This window comes from Sabethes cyaneus, chromosome 2, assembly GCF_943734655.1.
Source record: "Sabethes cyaneus chromosome 2, idSabCyanKW18_F2, whole genome shotgun sequence".
NCBI classification, from domain to species: Eukaryota; Metazoa; Arthropoda; class Insecta; order Diptera; family Culicidae; genus Sabethes; species Sabethes cyaneus.
The window spans coordinates 131,262,472-131,281,712 of record NC_071354.1 but is presented as its reverse complement, the minus strand read 5'-3'; the positions used below and the strand labels follow the sequence as shown (position 1 = coordinate 131,281,712).

Here is a 19,241-nt window from a genome sequence, read left to right as displayed (position 1 = left end):
ATATATTTAATAGTCTGCACCTAACTGATTACAAACATGTTCTTGTTATCCTTGCAGAAGCCGAAACGCCATAGTCCAAGTGTCGGCTGAATATTATAAAATATCCAAAACCTATACCAAAAATATGGATGCCAAAGCTGCTACTACAGCACCTCAGTCGTATCCGGCAACACCGCCATACGCCAAGGGAGCCCGTTCGTCGCACCAGTATTTTAGCCTAAGATGGAACAATTATCAGTCAAATATGACGTCCGTTTTTCATGAACTTTTGGAAACGCAATCTTTTGTCGATGTAACACTGGCATGTGAATATAATTCGTTGAAAGCACATAAGGCAATTAGGTTTAAAGTTTTTAAATATTGAGTTAAATTTACAATTTTCATTGTAGGTGGTGCTTTCGGCGTGCTCGGCTTATTTTCAAAAAATACTGTTAGACAACCCTTGTAAGCATCCAACAATCATTTTACCATCAGACATTTGTTTTTCGGATTTGCAATTCATAATAGAATTTGTGTACCGAGGAGAGATCGATGTTTCGGAAGCAGAATTACAGGTATGTACCTTACATTTCTAGTCAAATTAGTCAAATGGAGTATCATTATCGGAAGAACATAACAATTTCATTATCTTACTGGTTTAACAGAAAGGATAATATTTATAAGTAGGTGTGAATGAATGAAACAAATTGAACCTATTAAACGAATTTGTAACCTGGTAATCTGTAATTCTATTAATTAAAACACGTATAACCGGCAAACAAAGGAAACGGGACTTAGATAAAAGGACAAAAATCTTCCGAGAGTGAATAACGTGCTGCTCAACCATTTTCAAAAGATTCGAACAAAGCTTAGATTCGGACTCGCCAAAACTATAAATCTAGAAAACATTGGTTGCATTGTATCGTGAAAGCACCAATGCCGCGCACTTAGTACGTCGGCTTGTTCATAAATACATGTATAAAAATATTTCTTTTACATACCATCATGCAATATACATTTTCGGTTCAAAACGGCGTTTGGTCCAACTAGCCAGCAGAAAACGATTTGGAGTGCATCAGCTACATGCACCAGTCCCAGTGTACAAAATTTTACCCCGTTTCTATTGCCGCGCACCAATGGTCTAATCGCCGAGCGTTTTTCGTACTCGTTTATTTCTATAAACATATTTTTATTATAAACATGTTTTTTCAATAGTTCTTTTCTCGTAATTAACTTTTTAAGCAAAAAATGATGCTTTTCAAACGGCAATTTATTTTATTACAAGAAGGTTTTGTTATAGGCAACACTGTCGTCTATAACAACTAGTAGTAGAAAAATGAAGCAGTCGGCCCTATACATTAGCATGGTTGATGCGTCTGCTGAATAAATATGAACGATAAAAAGGATATTAAGCAAATTTTAGCATCCTAATCGCGTTTTTTTTAACACAGCTGTATATATGCGTAAATATACGATTTACGTATACACTGAAACGAGAACTGTGCTATCTCGTACAATTTTTCTGAAAACGTTTGTTTTTGAAAGTACCATGAAAAAGCTATTCAAATTTACCATGATTCTTGTACAAGCAACATGTTCTCAGACAATTTTATTACCTTTTATGGTAATGTCTAGCATTTTTTACTACGATTCTGTTATTTTTGTTATGCATCAGGGTAACGCTAAAAGTAAGGTATAATAATTTTGACTAGAACAATGCTTAAAGGGGGACTCTATTCTGGAAAGTCGGAAAAATTGATTTAGAGTTTTTTCCATTTTCGAGAGGACTATAGCTATAGAAATGTCATGTCAAAAGGATTTTTTGGTATCTTATGTCATTGAAAAGTTACGGCAAAAAATGTGGGGTCACTTCAAGGAAAGCGCACGCTGTACAAAACCTTAAATGCGCTTTTCTCTAAACCACGTTTTTTCAGCTGGCGGTACGTATCTCTCTCTCTTTCTCTCTCTCTCCGCTTAGTTGGTTTCGAGGTACGATGCTGGTCTAACAACCCAGTCGTTGTATGTTTGCATCTAGGCTTGGCGGTGCTGCTAGATAGAGTCAGTAGGATTTTTGCACTACCCCCGTAATTGTTCTGTACTCTAATAGCTGGCTGCGAAGTCTGTCGATAAAGAAGTGAAAAGATGTTTAATCCCACGGCTTTGCTTTTTTACGTATATCTCAGATTCTAGTGCTACGATTTGGTTGAAATGCTCTCAATTGGCAATTTTTGATAAAAATACATTTTTCTTTTGAAAAACATGGCCATCATTTTGTTAATTTTGCGTAACAATTTAGTTTCTCCGTTCTCCGATACTCCGTTGGTTCTCGGCACGTACCGCCAGCAGGGAACTGTTTTCTAGAGAGCATCTATGCACCTAGCTGAGGGGGGCTCCGTAGCCGCAAGGTTACCGAGTCTGCTTTGACAAGCGAGTGATCGTGGGTACGAATCTTAGTAGAATCAAAGCCATTCGATGTTAAATGACTTTAGCATGGGTTAATTCTCAGGCCCCTCGTTTACCCTTCCTTCATGCTGAATTCTATATATTTACCCACTGAAGCCTCTTGACAGTGAGAAAGTCCCTCCTATAGTCAAGTGTACTGGTCAGAGGAACGAAGGAATCCTCGCCAGGGACGACGGCTATAATATGGGATAGTGCTGGCAGCGAGGAATAAGTGGGTGTAAAGTAGATCAAGCGTTGATGAAAGGGTAAACCCCAATACACACAAGCACGCATAAAATTTAATAATAAGCATATCGCTCACTCAATAGCGATTATAGCAAAAAGAAATGCAGTGCAGGTCATACAGCAAACACCCGGGCACAATAGATCAACTATACTGGTCGCAGTAATGAGTCCACACATGGAAAAAATGCACCTAGCTGCCACCATCATAATAATCACTATTTTAGCATCCAAAAAAATATAAAATACATCTTCAAATATACCTTAAGTTAATTAATAACCAGAATACCCCTACTCTTAAATTTAATTCCGCCATCTGGATTTTTTTTACGAAAATCCATTATTTTTCGACTTCCAGAGAAGGGTCCCCCCTTAAGCTAAACAGAAATCTCTTTAGCCAAAATTAGCCGGTGCGGCCTAGAAATCAATGTTATAAATCGTTTTATTTTTTAAAAGGTTCAATTAAACAAATCCTAAGTATCGCATTATTTTGCTCATGGAAACTATCAAAGCCCTGCCACATAATTAGAGAACCGAATTAATTCTATTAAAGGAGTTTTATCGAGCATGTTAAAAATTGCGATTTGATCAAAATAGTAAATTTAAAAAAATCAAGCCATTTACAAGATCAATTTATGTAGTAAAAACCCAAGTGACTTTGACCATATTGAGTTTGCTGTGCTGTAGTGCCTGTCGCTCGTTATTGTGTACCAACGCAACAGTGTGGTGTGAACCATTGACTCTTCACGACGCGGTGTTCGAGTTGCAAGATTTTTTTTGATATTTTTTTTGTTCGGATTGCGGATTAAAAGAAAAATAATTAATTTGGGAGAGTAACCGTTTTTGGGTTTTCACGTTACCATGACCTGCAAGCGATGTCAAAAAAAGGTGTCCAAGGCTGATACTGTAGTCTGTCGTGGATATTGTGGCGCCACGTTCCATGCAATCTGTGTTAATGTTGATGTACCTCTTCGACAGAATCTAGAACAGTACCACAATAATCTATTTTGGTTATGCGACGGATGCTCGATGCTGTTTTCTAACGCGCACTTTCGTGCGTTGTTGACTGGATTTGATGAAAAAGTATCCGCTATGCCAACAGCTGTCCAATCTATGCAGAAGGAAATAGAAAAGCTGAACAGCAACATGAAAGTTTTATCTGCTAAAGTAGATGGAATCCCCACTACATATACACCATTCTCCTCGCCGAATCCTTGGCCCGCCATTCATCGATCAAATCGCGCTATGAAATCAGCTAAACGTCTCCGTGATTCCGATAGAAATCCGATTACCATAGTTGATGATCCGATCAAGGTGGGAACAAAAGCGACTAGTGCAATTTCTTCAATTCGCCTGAATCCTCGGCCCTAAGATGACCTAACATGGATCTACTTATCAGCTTTCCATCCGAACTCGACAGAAAGGCAGATAGCTTGATTTGTCTCTGAGTGCCTGGAACTGACAGCAAACGTAAAACTCAAAGTGTTCAAGCTGGTCCCTAGAGGAAAGGATGTAAATACGCTTAATAACGTCTCTTTTAAAATTGGATTAAGCGAGCGATTTAAAGAAAAATCGCTATCTTGCGATTCATGGCCCGAACATATCCGGTTTCGGCAATTGGAAGACAATCGTGCAAAAAACTTACCGAGGGTGGTCAGTCTATATCTAGCAGAATCCCCAGGAACGACAACTCCATCAGCTACGAGTTTGCCGAGCATGGAAGTAGACCAACTACTGGTGTGCCAGGGCGCAAGTAACGAGGCATAATGGGAGCTCCTTCTGATCCCATAAAAACCTCGTCTTGTTCCTTAGTAAACTTTACAAGCAACACTTGTTTATTTGATTGCTGCCATCTCAGTCGTCCTGGTCCTTTTCATGGTGGTTTGAAAGGAGTCTCCCGGCCTGCACTTCCAGGCAAGTATGCGTGTAATACAAAATTTTCTCTCGTCGATTAATTCAAAATTTTTAGCCTCGTTCCGTCTACAAGTCCGTACAATAAACAATTAGTGGATCCTGATCGCAACGAGCCTCCTCTTCGTCCTACTCTACAACCGGGCCGCAATGTGGACAGCACCAGCCCTCCCAACCTAGTCGAGCTAATCGTAGTCTGCGCTCTTCACAGTCGTCTCGGTCCTGCGGTTGGTTGTGGTGTGGGAGTCTTCCAATCCGTAGCCTCAGGCGAGTACCCTTGCAACTCAAGTAATGACATCCGGTACCTGATACTCCGATTTTTAGTTCGTCCAATGTGCAATCAAGGCCGGAACTTGCGCGCGGTGGTGCCAATGACGATGTGCTCATCTACTACCAAAACGCTGGAGGGATGAAATGCGATATCATTGTACTAACCGAAACCTGGCTCGACTCTCGAACTCTCTCGTGTCAGGTGTTTGGTCCCGAATATGAAGTTTTTCGATGCGACCGTAGGCCCAGAAATAGTCGGAAGTTAATGGACGGTGGCGAGCTTATCGCGGTTAATCAGAGACTGAAAGTAAAACTGATCGAAAATGATCAATGGAGCAGTATTGAGCAAGTTTGGGTTGTGTATCAGGTTGTTCCTGTGCGGAATTTACATACCCCCCGATTGAGTACGAGACGAAGGTCTGATCGACGTTCACTCCCGCTCGGTAATATGATCGATTTGGCAACAGCAACCGACAAGCTTATTATTATCGGTGATTTTAACCTACCAGGACTTTTATGGCCATCCAGTGATGGTTTTCTCCATCCGAATTCCGATCACTCCACTGTGCACAGTACAGCATTACAGCTTCTAGACTGCTACAGTTCTGCCATTTTGTGACAGATCAACCACGTGATTTTTCTTTTCGTCCGGATGTATAGAATCCCAAAACTGCGCCCTTTTCAACCAATTTTTTCAGAAATTTGAAGCAAGCGAAGTTTCCAATCACATTACTTGGCAGCCATAGTTGAAATTTTAAACTGGTTGTCAAAGTTTGGCAATGAGATTCCCCTTTTGATGAATCTCAGGCACACACACATTTGCATATATAATGTAAATACATTATCTGAACATGTGTGATGTTTACCACGCGCACTGCAGCGACACTGGCATTCTATATATATTGATTATACTAATATTAACGGCCAAGCAGGAATAACTCGTTACGATATTCAACAAACATAAACATAACTTTTCATACAGCACTGCTTGTTCATTCTAAAAGTCAATAAAAGCAGCTTCGCCGCTTCTTATTTTGTTAGGGATACCTCGATGGGAGGACTAGCGAAAACCAACTAGATTTCGCCGGGGACCCTGAATCATCTAGGAAACATTTGCTACTAACACGGTAAACAGCTCTGACACCTTGCAAAAAATGGTACTCATTTCAGCATAAGGGAAAAACACTATAAATTTTTACTATTTGCAATACAAATACCTAGTATAATTTCTTTAGTGATTTAGGTACCACGTGTCAAATATCAAATGCGTACCATGAGAAAAAGTAAGCAGTATAACTTTACAATCGCGTTTTTCTTTGTTTATTTGCTATTCTGCTGAAACGCACAAGAATAATTATTTTCATGTTGTTCTAGCCTGGAGCTTAAAACATTATTCTTATCAATATTATATTTCAACAAAATAGTTACATTGGGGCTCATCTTACGTTCAGCCTAGTGGTTACGATCGGGCTTGTGTTATATTCACTAGGGCCAAAAGTAAGTTGTTAGTCCAAATTCGAAGCCTTCATTGAGCCAATGAAGCATATTCATGTTTTTAAAAGCGTCTAAAAATATTTTGTGATTTCACAACAGATGGCGCTAAAATATGAGGTGCTTTTATGAGCTAACTGACATATGTGTTTATCAGTCAATGCATAAAGCTACAGCTGGATGTCAGCGCCATTCGAAACACATTCGGAGAATTTGAAATATAAATGAATTAGGAAATGTAGCTGATTTGCAAATCACGCGATTTTGCTTTCGGCGCCAGTGTGGTTATTTAATATACCCTAGCGCCAGAACCAAGCAGTTGTGATTTTGCTATCATTGATTCATTGCAGTTCAGTAAGATTTAGGTATACGGTTATTTCTTCACGATACAATAAATTTTTCGATTACACTTTTGAACTAAAAAAACAATGAGTAATAATCGATTATATTTAAAGTAGTGTTCATTGTCATTTCGCTAATTGGGTTTACTTTTGTCGAATGAATGAAATAGAGATGACTGGCTTGCAGTTGGCGCTTGTGTATATATTTCACACACTAGTTCCTACCATGGTGAGTATAGACATGTCTATACTTATCATGGTGCCAACTGCCAACAATAAGCTGTGGCCATTGCATGCCAAGCATATAAGGAGCCGGAAAAGGATAATTAAATCACAGTATGCTTAATGTTCTTTTGGCGCTAGCGTGATATGGACGTTTTTGAATTTGCATTCAATGATAGATAATAAAATTTCCCTCAATAGGTGTTGCAAGTAGTGCTCTGGGTTTACATATAATTGCATTCAACCTTGGATTCCATTCAGTTTTACATTGCATTAAGTTATTAGATGGCGCTGCTTTCTTTTAATAAAAATATGGTTAGCTAGCATTAGTAGATTTTGAATATGAGCTAAGGCATAAAAATATTCCATGTTTCGGCAATTCTCACTATATGGCAGTAACGCACGGTAATTACCTATAGCGAAGCGTGATTTCGATTTTTCTGTCGTTATACTTTCACATTATTATCATTAAACGACACAAAATACACAAATTTTGTGTACTGTGTGTCAACGGTGTCAACTATGCATTTATGCCGCCCATGCCACCGTAATAAACATAAGAGAGGAGAATCAAAGAGAATCTCTCATTTGCACATTGGACTTTTTGACATGTTTGGTAAAGAAAGACTGTATGCATATTTTTAGATAGCTGTTGCATAGTATGATCAAACCGGAAATGGTGATCAATACATATCATGAATATCAGCAACTAGAAACCAGCATCTCTCTATTGTAAATACGACATGCCTAGAATTTAATTTTTTCAGTCGTACTGTTGTGTTGTTCTTTATTTTGACGTAGAACTACGTCTTACCGCAGGGTATTTAACTTATGAAATCCTGGTCTAATTATCCAAAACGACTAGGACAAATCTATGTCTCAAGTTTATATAATTTTTCAAGGTGAATTACTTTGCAATTGTTGATATTTTTTCAAAGCTTCGATATTAAGTCGATATTAAGCATATTTCACAAACTTTATTGTTTTATTCTATCCATATTAGTTAGCTTCACGGTAGTGTTCGTTACTAACCGTTAAAACTTATTTAAAGTTAAAAAGGGAGGATTGTTCAAAATATATTTAGAAAAAAAAACAAATATATATTTTGGACATCATCTTGGCTTTTAATGAAAAGCAGATTTGGTGTTATTTACTGATCGCAAGCAGCAGCGCGAATTATTTTGGTATATCATTAGGTGATTGCACCATAATTTTATAAATCATTATAACACCAATCGCCCTTGAAGTGACACTGCAGCCTTTTTAATGATTTTCAAAAAATATCATTTTCACGCTCAAATGTCTCTGAAACGATATAATATAAAGAAAGGCCTATGTACCTATTTTCAGGTCTTTTAGCATTAGAGCTTCCAAAAGAGCTTTAAGAAAAAGTACATGATAAAATGATATGCAGCAAGACAAACTGAAAGTCGTTGGTGGCGGAAAAGTTAATGGTTCAATCCAAAATCACGTATACAACAATCCCCTTAATAAAAATGCTAAGGGCGACAGCCTAACTAGAGTAAATGTAGATTATGGAAATTGACCTAATTGGTTCCGAATTGAAATAACCCGTGATTCTCATATAGAAATATGGTGTCTCCGGCAGTAGATCAAGAGTTCCGGATGGAAAAAGTAGTTTTAAATTTTCTCTTTGCGTTGCGCTAGTCTATACATGAATTCTTGTATACATTACATTTTGTAATTCTGACTATGTGGAGATGTACTGTTTTTGGAACAATTGTGTAAGTACCCCTGTGGACTTCCGGATAGTATGGAAAACAGTTTTGGGTTTTTCTCACTATGCTACGCTGGTGTATATGTGAGCGTCTTCTTAACGCTATATCTTGTGTTGTTGAGTATCTAGTCAAGTACTGTTTTCAATAAATCTGTTTAAATAATAAATGTTACTGTTTAAGAAATAAAGCGATGCGCAGTCAAAAAACCCAAGGATTCATAATTTTTGGAAGGCCTCAGTCAGTTAACCGTTATAGACCTTGTCCGGGTACCTTGTCAGTACCTTGAAATAGTTATAACTCATTCAATTTAAAACATACGTCATTGAAATTTTGCGACATCGTAAAACTCGTTGATCTTAAGTAATTGAGATAATTTGGTGCATATCCATAAAGGGGATTAGCAATGAGAGGCACTTGAATTTTTTTTATTACGCAGGAGGGCGACAAGGGTACCCGGGTACTCATGATTTGCTATGTTCATAACATTGGCTATTTTGAACCGATTTGGATGAAACCAGTGGCATTTGATTCATACATTTATCTAGTTTTTCTTAGATAAATCATTTGGCCATCAAATGATAAGTAGCTCCCGGGAATTGGTAATTCCTGAGCAACGTCCGGTAAAACGTGGGAAGCCGCTTGTTTATCAGCTTTCAGCAAAGCTATTAGCTTTGAATTTGACATTGTGAACCCTTTTTTCTCCTAATTATATAAACTGGTCACTTTAGATCGCATTGGCTATTCCGGAATTGGGTTCCTGTAGGGTTACAGATGGCCAGTTGTGTGCCTAAGCCAATATTAGAATTGGTTTAGCGGATATTTTAGATGTTTTGAACTGATATGGCCGGTTTAGCGGATAATTCTACGTTTTGAACTGTTCCGATAATACTAAGCATTATCTTGAATCCTGCGGTATCATTTGTGACCCCATAGAAACCATTTTCGAAGTAACCAATCAAAATACATCGAAATGTAAAAAACATCACCTATCGAACTAATTCTAAGAGCTTTGATACCCATATTGCTAGGTTTTACCTCCAATGCTAGACTTGGTCACCCATGACCCTACAACGGAATGGCCAACCAGATTCATCTCATTATATGAGATGAATGGGGCGGGGGTGATAAAATCAACTCATTGTTGTATTAACCCTAGAGCGGTCGCGTCGTGTACTGAGTTCAAGTTTGGGAAGAGATAGAAGGCAATTCGCCAACTTTTCAAAAGGGCCAATCTGCAAAATGTAACCAGACCGAGTGAGGGTTGGTTATTTTCTGCTGGACTAGCATAGAGAAAAAACCCTCACTCGGTTTGTTTACATTTTGCAGATTGACCATTTTAAAAAGTTGGTGTCGAATTTTGTGATTTCTATTGTAACATTCTTTTTCAATCACTAATTAGTAAAAATTACCGAACAGTTTCAAGTTCAAATTATCCCATACATTTTCTTTGTGATCGCTTTGCCCCATAGGCAGGGACGATAATTAAATACAATCTGTTTACTGTGATTTCGACTACTTTATGTTTAGAAAAAAAAGCAACAAACGCCCCTCATCCCTATAGGTCGAAGATTCTTTACGACGTTTAGACTTATACTACCTAATTTGATATCCGAGCTTGGGAAGTATGCCAGAAAGAGTGATAAAGTCCTCTCGTCCCAACAAGATTTCTTTGGACTGCGACAAATCTAGTCCAGTTTGATGCCCTGAAAGTAAACAATTTTGTCAAAGCGTAAAACCACTCCTTCCTTTCAACCTAGTTCATTTTGAAACATTGAATCTAGTCCAAAATTATGTCCTGAAGGTGAAACGTCATAGAAAAGTGAGCATCAATCCTTTTCTTTTGCCAGATTGTATCCACATTCGCGACTACAAAGTTGCTAATATTTGTTTGGTTTTTGCGGGAGAGAAAAGTGAAGGAAGTATTTTTGCTTTTGTTTTCACGCAAGTTTTGACAATGGGTTTTCGTGTAAGTGCGAACAGGATTAAAAATGTCTTTAGCTTTCGCAGTCGCGAATAGGTACTGCAAGAATTTTTTCGCAACTGTTGTCTTACAAGGAAACACGACTGAAGGAATATTTGTGCATGTGAAGTAACGCAGCAATTCTCAAAGTGAGGAAAATCAGCGCCTCTTTTATCCGAGAGTAGTTTTGAATGTTTCAATTGCTGCTTTGCATCAGTTAGTTGCCTGCAATTCTTTACTATTATAGTCAAGTATTAATTTTTTTCGAAAATGATGGCAGAAAGGATCCGTAGTGGTGCTAATGTTTATTTGACCGTCAACTCAGTATAAGGCAGTAAGGTACAAAACATTTTGCAAACAACTATAACTTAATATTTAGTGAGGTGCGTGAGGGAGATACGGTTCGTTAGTTGAGTGTCCGTTAGTTGGGCCATGCTCCAACTTGAATGTCAAAATTCTATTGAACTTTTGAGTTACCGGATGTTCCGGAACCAATGGGAAAATATCCGTTTGGATCCAAAATGTCCCCATTGTACTTCCATTAATCTTATTTTATCAAACCAGTGTGATTTGATGTGCCGCAAAATGAATTATCTCAAAATATAAAAATGTCCCCCGGGACCTGGTAGTAGGTGTTCCGGAACCGACGTAGAAGTGACCATTAGTCAACAAATATTCCCTAACATACCTCGGGTGCCAGTTTTTGGCTAGAGCTTTCAAACGAGATAAAGAAAACGAAATTAGGATTGAAAATGGATGAATGAGAGCAATTTCAAAACTTGGGTCGTTTTCGACCCCAATGCATAGTATGTAACTTTTTTCTAATGCATAAGGAAGGTTAAAGCAATATAAAATTTTTAATTCATATGCTACAGTAAAGTATAACTTTTGGCGCTTTTCATATAATAATACTTCTTCCAGAGTAAGTATTTTATTTGCCAGAAAGGTGATTTTTTGCAGAGCCGGCGTTACAGCGCGCAAGGCCCTGTGCAGATTAAGCAGCGAGGCCCCTTTTTGTATACCAGAAGGGCATTGGGTTGAAAGGTCACTGCGACAATCCTAACGATCGTCTTTTGGCGCAGCTTTCAATTGCTGTACATAGTTTCCGGACTGCTTACACCCATTGATGAAGTTGGGCTAGATAGTTGTAATCTTGTGTCGTGAACAGGGATGGAAAAAAATGAAGATCATAGAAGCGATCAGATTCAGATTCATTGAGATCACTACTTGTAAGCGACAAACACTTTGTCGCGATCCGTGCAGATTATGACAAACCTCATGTCAGATCATGTTCATTGCATGATTGCGTTGAGAAATATAACAGATACAGACGATTGGTTGTGTGCATCGTATGAATCACAATACAAACAACATATGTGACCTTTTTTCTCGCAGCTAGGTAAGATGTAACACTGTGATCGACTGCTGAAACTGTTTAGAGAACAAAATCTTGTGATCAATGCTAAAGATTCACTGTTTGTCATGATCTGTACGGAACGTGATCTGTGCGTGTGGCGATAGCTCACAGATTTTATCAAAATCGCTGATCTTCCATCCCTGGTCGTGAATGACCTTTTGGGACTTGGGTTCTATACTCGATATGGAGTAAGCAGTTAACTTCCGAAGAAGTTATGCCTACATAAAGCAAGAGCTCCGCAATTATAGAGCAGATGCGCAGAGCAGATGAGCAGGACTGTGTAAGACAGTTAGTAGTCCTCTGATTGTGCGTAGCTCACTGTTTAACTGTTTAGTCTGCAACCCTGTATTTGATTCCAACGAGATGCTATCTTAACAGATAATCTAGGCTAGCAGCTAAGTTTAATTTTTTATCCCAAACTTTCCTCTGACGATAAGTACTACGTCCTCGACGTAAGCAATAGTCTCGTAACCAAGATGTGCTGCTTGTGAAGGATACGCTATCGAAAGCGCCTTCAATATCAAGGAAACCCCAAAGTGCCTCCTTTTGATATATGAGCGATTTCTCAATTAACGTCACAACGCAGAGCAATGCAGTTTCCGTAGATTTCCCGTGTTAGTATGCATCGGACATGCGCTGCTGGTTTTGTTGAAATTTGACACAGTTCAAATATTTTAGTCCATTGCTCAGTCCTTTAGCAATATCTCAGTATTTGTGCTAGCACGTGCTAGGCGGCGAGAAATGTCGTACAACAAACGGGTATCACCATTGGTGGCGGCGCACTGTGGTACCGCCATAGGCCAATAATCGAAAAAAAAATATTTTGTTTTACGGTTTCTAAAATTTTTCCGGATCTATTATAAACCCAAGAAGGCAAAAATAACATTTTCATCCAATATATTTAAGCGACAGTTCACATTTGAGCGTAAGATGTGATATAGCATTTGACATTTTCGATATAAGCTTGAAAAGCACGTGGTTTTTGGATTGTGCATATTGTCACCGTAGAGCAAATTTCAGCTGGGTTCCATCAAGGAACTTCGAAAAGCATCTATTTCTTACAAGTTGTGCTAAATATTCACTAGTATTTAATTCACTGTTGTGCGTGAGTGAAACAGAAGTTTTGTAGTTACAGAAAATCTAAAACATTTAAATTGACTTTAGTTTTTAACTATGATTCTGCCCGAATCTAATCATCAAATTACTATCTACTGATTCATTTAAGTCTTTAAAATGAACCTGTGAAGGTTTTAGCTGCTTATACTTGTTAATGAGTTTGGCGCATTCGATTTAAGGATTGATAGTTGAGAGGCATGGTACGATGACTTTGATCAAATTTTGATTCATTTTACTATACAGCCTCTGTCAAGCAGAATTTGATAAAGTAATATATGAGGAATTTCTAGAGCAAGTTATTGTGTACAATATTGCAGAACAAAGTTTTACTGCATCTTTTGTATTTACAGTGCTACAATGCCGCTACTGTGTTGCTAACCAAATATACGTTCAGTGGTTTCCAACGGGATACGAGCCGTACAACATCGTAAATACAAAAGATACAACAAAGTTTTGTGAAGAAAAATTATAGATGATAACTAGCTCTATAAATGCCCCCTGCAAAACTTTTTCGAATTCTGTTTGGCTGAAGCGGTACACTCAAATAATCAAAGTCGAGCCAAAGTGAGTGCGTCATGCTTGATAAGCCAAGAGGAACTGAGACAACTAATGGTGGCAATACAGCGAACAAATTCTTGAAATGCTCTAAGATTAGAAATAATTGGTTTAAAAGTGAAATTATACTTGAACGTAGCAGAACTACAGCACAGTCCTCTGGGTACGCAGTCAATACGGTAAAATTTAAGGAATAAGCTATAAATTGCTCGAATGCTGGAAGATAAATACTCATAATATTATCTTCTTCTATCTATTAATAAATTGCTTATTTATAAATTTTTTTTGGTGATTTATCACGTACTCGTTTCAATTACAGAATTGTCTGAAGAAACAGCGGAATCGAATACTAAATATATTGAAAGTTTTCGTTTGACTCATACCCGTTAGATGCCACCACGGGTAGCTACCAAAAGCTTTTGCAATGATTATTGCAAAGTTCAAATTCATTCATTGCAAGTTTAAATTTATTCTTCAAATCCAACAAACCAATATTACATCAAGAAATGTTGGAATTATTACATATTTAGATTGAAGTTTGTAAAATATTGGATAAATAACATATACATTTGCATTTCAAATACTATCATTATATTGCTTGTAATTTTTTGTTGTAGTAAAAATAAATACATAAAACTGATCAAAAATAAGTACAATAAGTGTTTTGGAACTACCTTTAAGTCAAAACAAAGAAAAACGTAGCGTAAGCTTATTTAGAGAATGACAATAAAAAGTATCTAGTAACAGTGCTCCTAAGTTAAAAGTATTAAATCATCCAAATTGAAATAATTGTAACGAAATCGTAGACGTTGACGTGTGTTTTGGTTAAAAGAGACTTATTTTCGTCCATTTTGATTATGCTGGACTTCATTGTCATGAAAAATCCATTTATGGCCGCCCGTCCTAACAAATGGAACCACAGTGCGGCGGTTTGTCCTTCTTCGGGTAGCGAGTTAGTCCAGGCTATCTCGTCCCGCCTACAAGCTTGTTTAACAGTCCTCTCCAGTTGAGACGGGCATCCTTGACGGACAAGCGAGTTTACTGAATGTATGCTAGCTAGTTAGCGAGTAGACATGCTGACACTAGGCGAGTTTACAATCAGCTCGCAAACTCGCTTACTAGCGACCAACGAACTCACCTAATTTAATTGAGGTTTTAGCCAATCTGGTTTACGCTCGCTCAATGCCGATTGATCAATAACTGTTACATCTGTTAAATTTTGAAAACATGCATTATACATAAATGCCATTTTCGGACAGTCTATGTTTAAATTAATTTTGCAAAATCTATTCTTGTTTTTGACATTCAGTATGTATCGCATTTATCTAGAGATAATCTGGTCACATTATACATTCTTAACCCTCTTACAGGTAAGACCGTCTGTAGACGGCCTTCACTTTTGACGCTTCAGACCCCATACACAGATTATTTTGAGCTGACAATACGAAAAATCCGTCCAAAACAGATTTCTTGACATTTCGATATTAATATCACAGCATTCTGACCATGCGCACAAGAGTTATCTTTCAAAAACAAGAATTCATGAAAATTTCGATAAAAATTACTGCCTAGCGCTCCTCCAGATAATTATTTTTGCTTGAAAAATAGAACTTAAGGTTCTTTTGAGTGTACATATGTACTTTCATGATTAAATAGTCAATAGCTTGATCCCATTACTTTTACGACGTTGCCCGTTAGAGGGTTAACTATTTAGCATCTATAACGGAAAAAAATGTATAAGAATTACAAAAAAAATCCGAAAATTAGTCACGTTCTAAAAACATTGTTAGAGTTAATCCGATGTTGCGAGCATGTATATATGTGGTCCTGCTGATTCACTCACAGATTTAACTTTTGATGCACTAAAAAATATCTACTGGATAAACCTTAGACGTTTATGCATATATTATTTTGGAATTTTCCAAGTTTACATATAACCGTATTTGTTAGGGTGTGAAATGTTTAAAATCTACGTAACCCCGTTAAGTGTGCTTTCATTATGCGACCATAGCGGTGTAGTGCGGAATACCGTTCCTGCTGATTTGTAGTTTTATAGAGCAGCGCCAGTTGAATTAATCTTGTACATATAAAAAAATTGACATCTTCGACTACGTGTGTCAATATAAATTATTTTTCAGTTACCAATAAATCCAACTACAGTAGCGACGTGGGGTGGAAAGTGGAAACCATTCCGTGGTATTATTTTTGTTTTCGTTGAAGGACAACAAGCGTAATCGGTTGAGTTGTGTGTGAGGCCTCAGTGGGACAATGTTTCGAATTGAGAAAACATTCGCTTCGTAAGAAATCGCGGTACAGAAACTAGCGACAATGAAAAAGAAGGAGCTTTTGTTCATGCAGTGGGAGTATAGAAATTGAAGTACGTAGGAACCTATAGTAGAAAAACCTATTTGTTTCACCATCATTGCCATAGTCATCGTTTAAGTTGTGCAGTAAAGAATCGCGATGTCCTCCCTTGAAATATTACTATGACGCTATTCGCGTGCTCGAGAGGCACTCGCTTTGCTTTTGTAGCCCAGATATGCTAACATACAAGCAGTGTGATAGGAAGAAAGCCTTCCTTCCTGAATCTTCAAAAGTTCTGCTAAAGCGGATTGAAACACCATAATGGTGTGCTGGTGGTGGTCGTTCTGCGTCTGCTGTTGTTGATGCTGAATACACCAACATAATTTCCAGCATACCAATCTCTTTTCATGTCGAACACTTAACCTCGTCCGTTCCACCCGTTGCTCCCAAGTGTCCTATCCAGTTTCCAGTTTGGTTTTTTTGTTCTGTATGAACATCGGATTCCTTTCGTGTCTTTGTTAAGGCTTTCTGCATAGTTTTACTTATAATTCTTCGAATGTTTCATCATGTGCATACATAAAAAGCCGGCAAACACATACATATCCACTTACTCCACCAGTTAGCTTACCGCTCATAGCATACGTTTTTCGAACTGCACTGATCGCTTATGATATAACAAGGGATACTCAAAATTGCACTTTAATAATTTTACACAACGAGTTTTGTATTTCTGTTTATACAAAAAAGGATAAAATATCACACACATAATTGAATTGCAGATGTTTAAAGAAACAGAAAACTGCCTGAAACTGATCTATAAAGTTGCATATAGGAATTTGTAATTTAGCATGAACTTTAGTGAAGATAAATGTTTGTAAATCTTTTTGCGCGTTCCTTTTCGTGCATTTTTTTATTTTATTGTATTACATCTAAAATTACTTAGGCTGTACTTATAAATGAAATATGCAAAACCAAACAAGGAATTTTTTTATAATAAATAGATGAATAAATAGAAATTTATATACGAATTTGCATAAAAATTTAAATAAATGATAAAAAAAACCGATTAAATCGATGATATGCTGGATACCACGCAATGATATTTTCCGTTAAACATAATTTCTTAGCCACGAATAACTTTTCAAAAGGGCGTAGTTAGAAATGAAACTATTTTTTTACTGCAGTATTGCCCCTCCGTGAATTTTTGGCTGATAAACTGGAAAACTGATATAATCGGAAAAAAAAATTTTCTGCTCAAAGTATACCAAGTTTACTAATATGTATATTATATTCTTTTTTTTGCATTATTAGGGTGGTCGTGTTTCTACATATTGGGGTGATTCAAATGCGTACCAAAAATACGATGTCCTTACAAAAGTTGTAGAACATACTCAAATAAGTAACTTTGTCGAATATAGTAACTGTCTATCTTTTATGGTTGTCTCTCCTCATTAAGCCATGTTTCAGTTAGAGCGATTATGTCGTACTCTGCGTTCGAAACAGTTAGAAACAAATCCTCGATCTTCGTTCGAAGCCTTCTAACATTCTGATAGTACACTGTAATTGAGCTCTCAGTGCGACGAAATGCAGTTTTTGTAGCCGGTGTTGTTGTATTGGTAAGAGACTCTTGTCTGGGCACAAGTTGATCGTTATGCAGCACCTCCCCGTTCAGTTCATATGGAAGAAGATCTCTTTCAGTGTGTGTAGTATCTACGATAGCTTCGGGCGGACATATACCCATTGTATATTTACCTGACGGAACAGATAATCCCACGTTGTCAGAAAGTGTGATGAAATATTGTTGTCCGGAGTCTGGAAGGTCGAAGGTCGATGGCGCTTTTACGTTGTCAGAAGCTGGAATTTTTAATGTCGTCGGAGCTGCGTCACACATCTCAGAAAGCGTACAACACAGTTTAATTTGTGGCAATACGAAGTTTGTCGGGTCAGCTAATGCTCATATAAAATCGACACGTCTTCAGAACTAAACCCAACTGTTTGTTAACGCTGTGTTAGTTATCTTACATTAATGATGAGTAAAACGGCTCATTCGCGTGAATGGCTCTGAACCATTCATTTCCTGCTGCGAACCGATTCAAGTCAAAGGCTCATGGTTCGGTTCGTTTGTCCGGTTTGTTCGCTAAGTTCGGCAGTTTACGATCCACGAACCCAACTTCATGTTACCTTCGGGCGCGTTCGAAAAACCGTGTCTCATTTTCAAGAGCCGTTCTTTCTTGTGAACCGGTGCATTTGAACGGTTCGTGAGCGTTCGCCCATTTCTGTTTTCTATATGCATCCCAACGATAAACAAACTTAAGAGTGTATTTTAACATTTTGAATAATTTTGTAGAACATTTGAAAGCATTAAAAAAATCACGTGCAAAGCTTTGGAGCAGAATTGATTCCAAAGTGATTTCTTTAAACAAATCATTATATTTCGCAACCAGTAAGAGATAGATAGTTACTAGAGTAAGGCGGGGCATAAGTGCGATGTTTGAAGTTGTCATCAATTTTCGCGAGATATAAAGAAAGACAACAACCAAATATATTTTATAGTGATGCAGCTACTCAATGTCTTTACATTCAACTATAAATCATCTGGAATAATAGTGTTATTGAAAATAAATTCTTCATTCTTCTGATCAAGTGCCGATTCGCACTTTTACCCCACTAGCGGGGCAAAAGTTCGATTAGCGCGGGGCAAAAGTGCGAAGCTCGAATCCATGAAATTAACACAACAGTAGCTTACAAAACCATATTATCTTCAATCTGCGGTATGTTTCGGTAAGGAATATTCTCAATTTACACCTTTCCTATTTTGCGCTGGTGTATTGCAGCCTCCGTCAGATCGAAACTTTCCCAAACGTTTGTTTTTTGTTTCATCAGCGGAAAATATTGTTTTCCTTCGACCAACATCTGTAGAGCACACAGTTTTCTGCAGATCTTCCATTTCTAGTATCTGTAATATAGTGCCAAAAGCTGTATTTAATTAGCTATACATTTTTGCCTTGTTCATGAATCGCAATTTTGCCCCGCTAGGCGCTTAACAGGGTTTGATTTAATTATGGAAAAACGAAATATATTTTGTAAACTCTTTTCACCGGATTTTCAAAACAGATATGCGAGTGATGTAAAACACTGCTACAAATTTTCAACAAGTAAAATCAACCTGTTGATATCGTATTACCCGTATAACGAAAAATTACATCAAAACCGCCCTAAAATAACATTTGCACATAACTCAGCAACTATGT

At 37.6% G+C, this 19,241-nt stretch overlaps 1 protein-coding gene across 6 annotated transcripts in view; it reads left to right on the top strand.

Annotated features, from left to right (window-relative positions):
• The window catches only part of LOC128737940 (sex determination protein fruitless), a 160,723-nt gene that overhangs the window by 24,614 nt on the left and 116,868 nt on the right, over window positions 1–19,241 (top strand). For all 6 annotated transcript variants that reach the window (XM_053832722.1, XM_053832723.1, XM_053832718.1 and 3 more), the window contains exons 2-3: window positions 58–334; window positions 390–554. In XM_053832722.1, coding sequence (XP_053688697.1) covers window positions 125–334; window positions 390–554 — 375 coding nt within the window. In that variant the 5' untranslated portion in view covers window positions 58–124. The remainder of the gene's footprint in view (window positions 1–57; window positions 335–389; window positions 555–19,241) is intronic.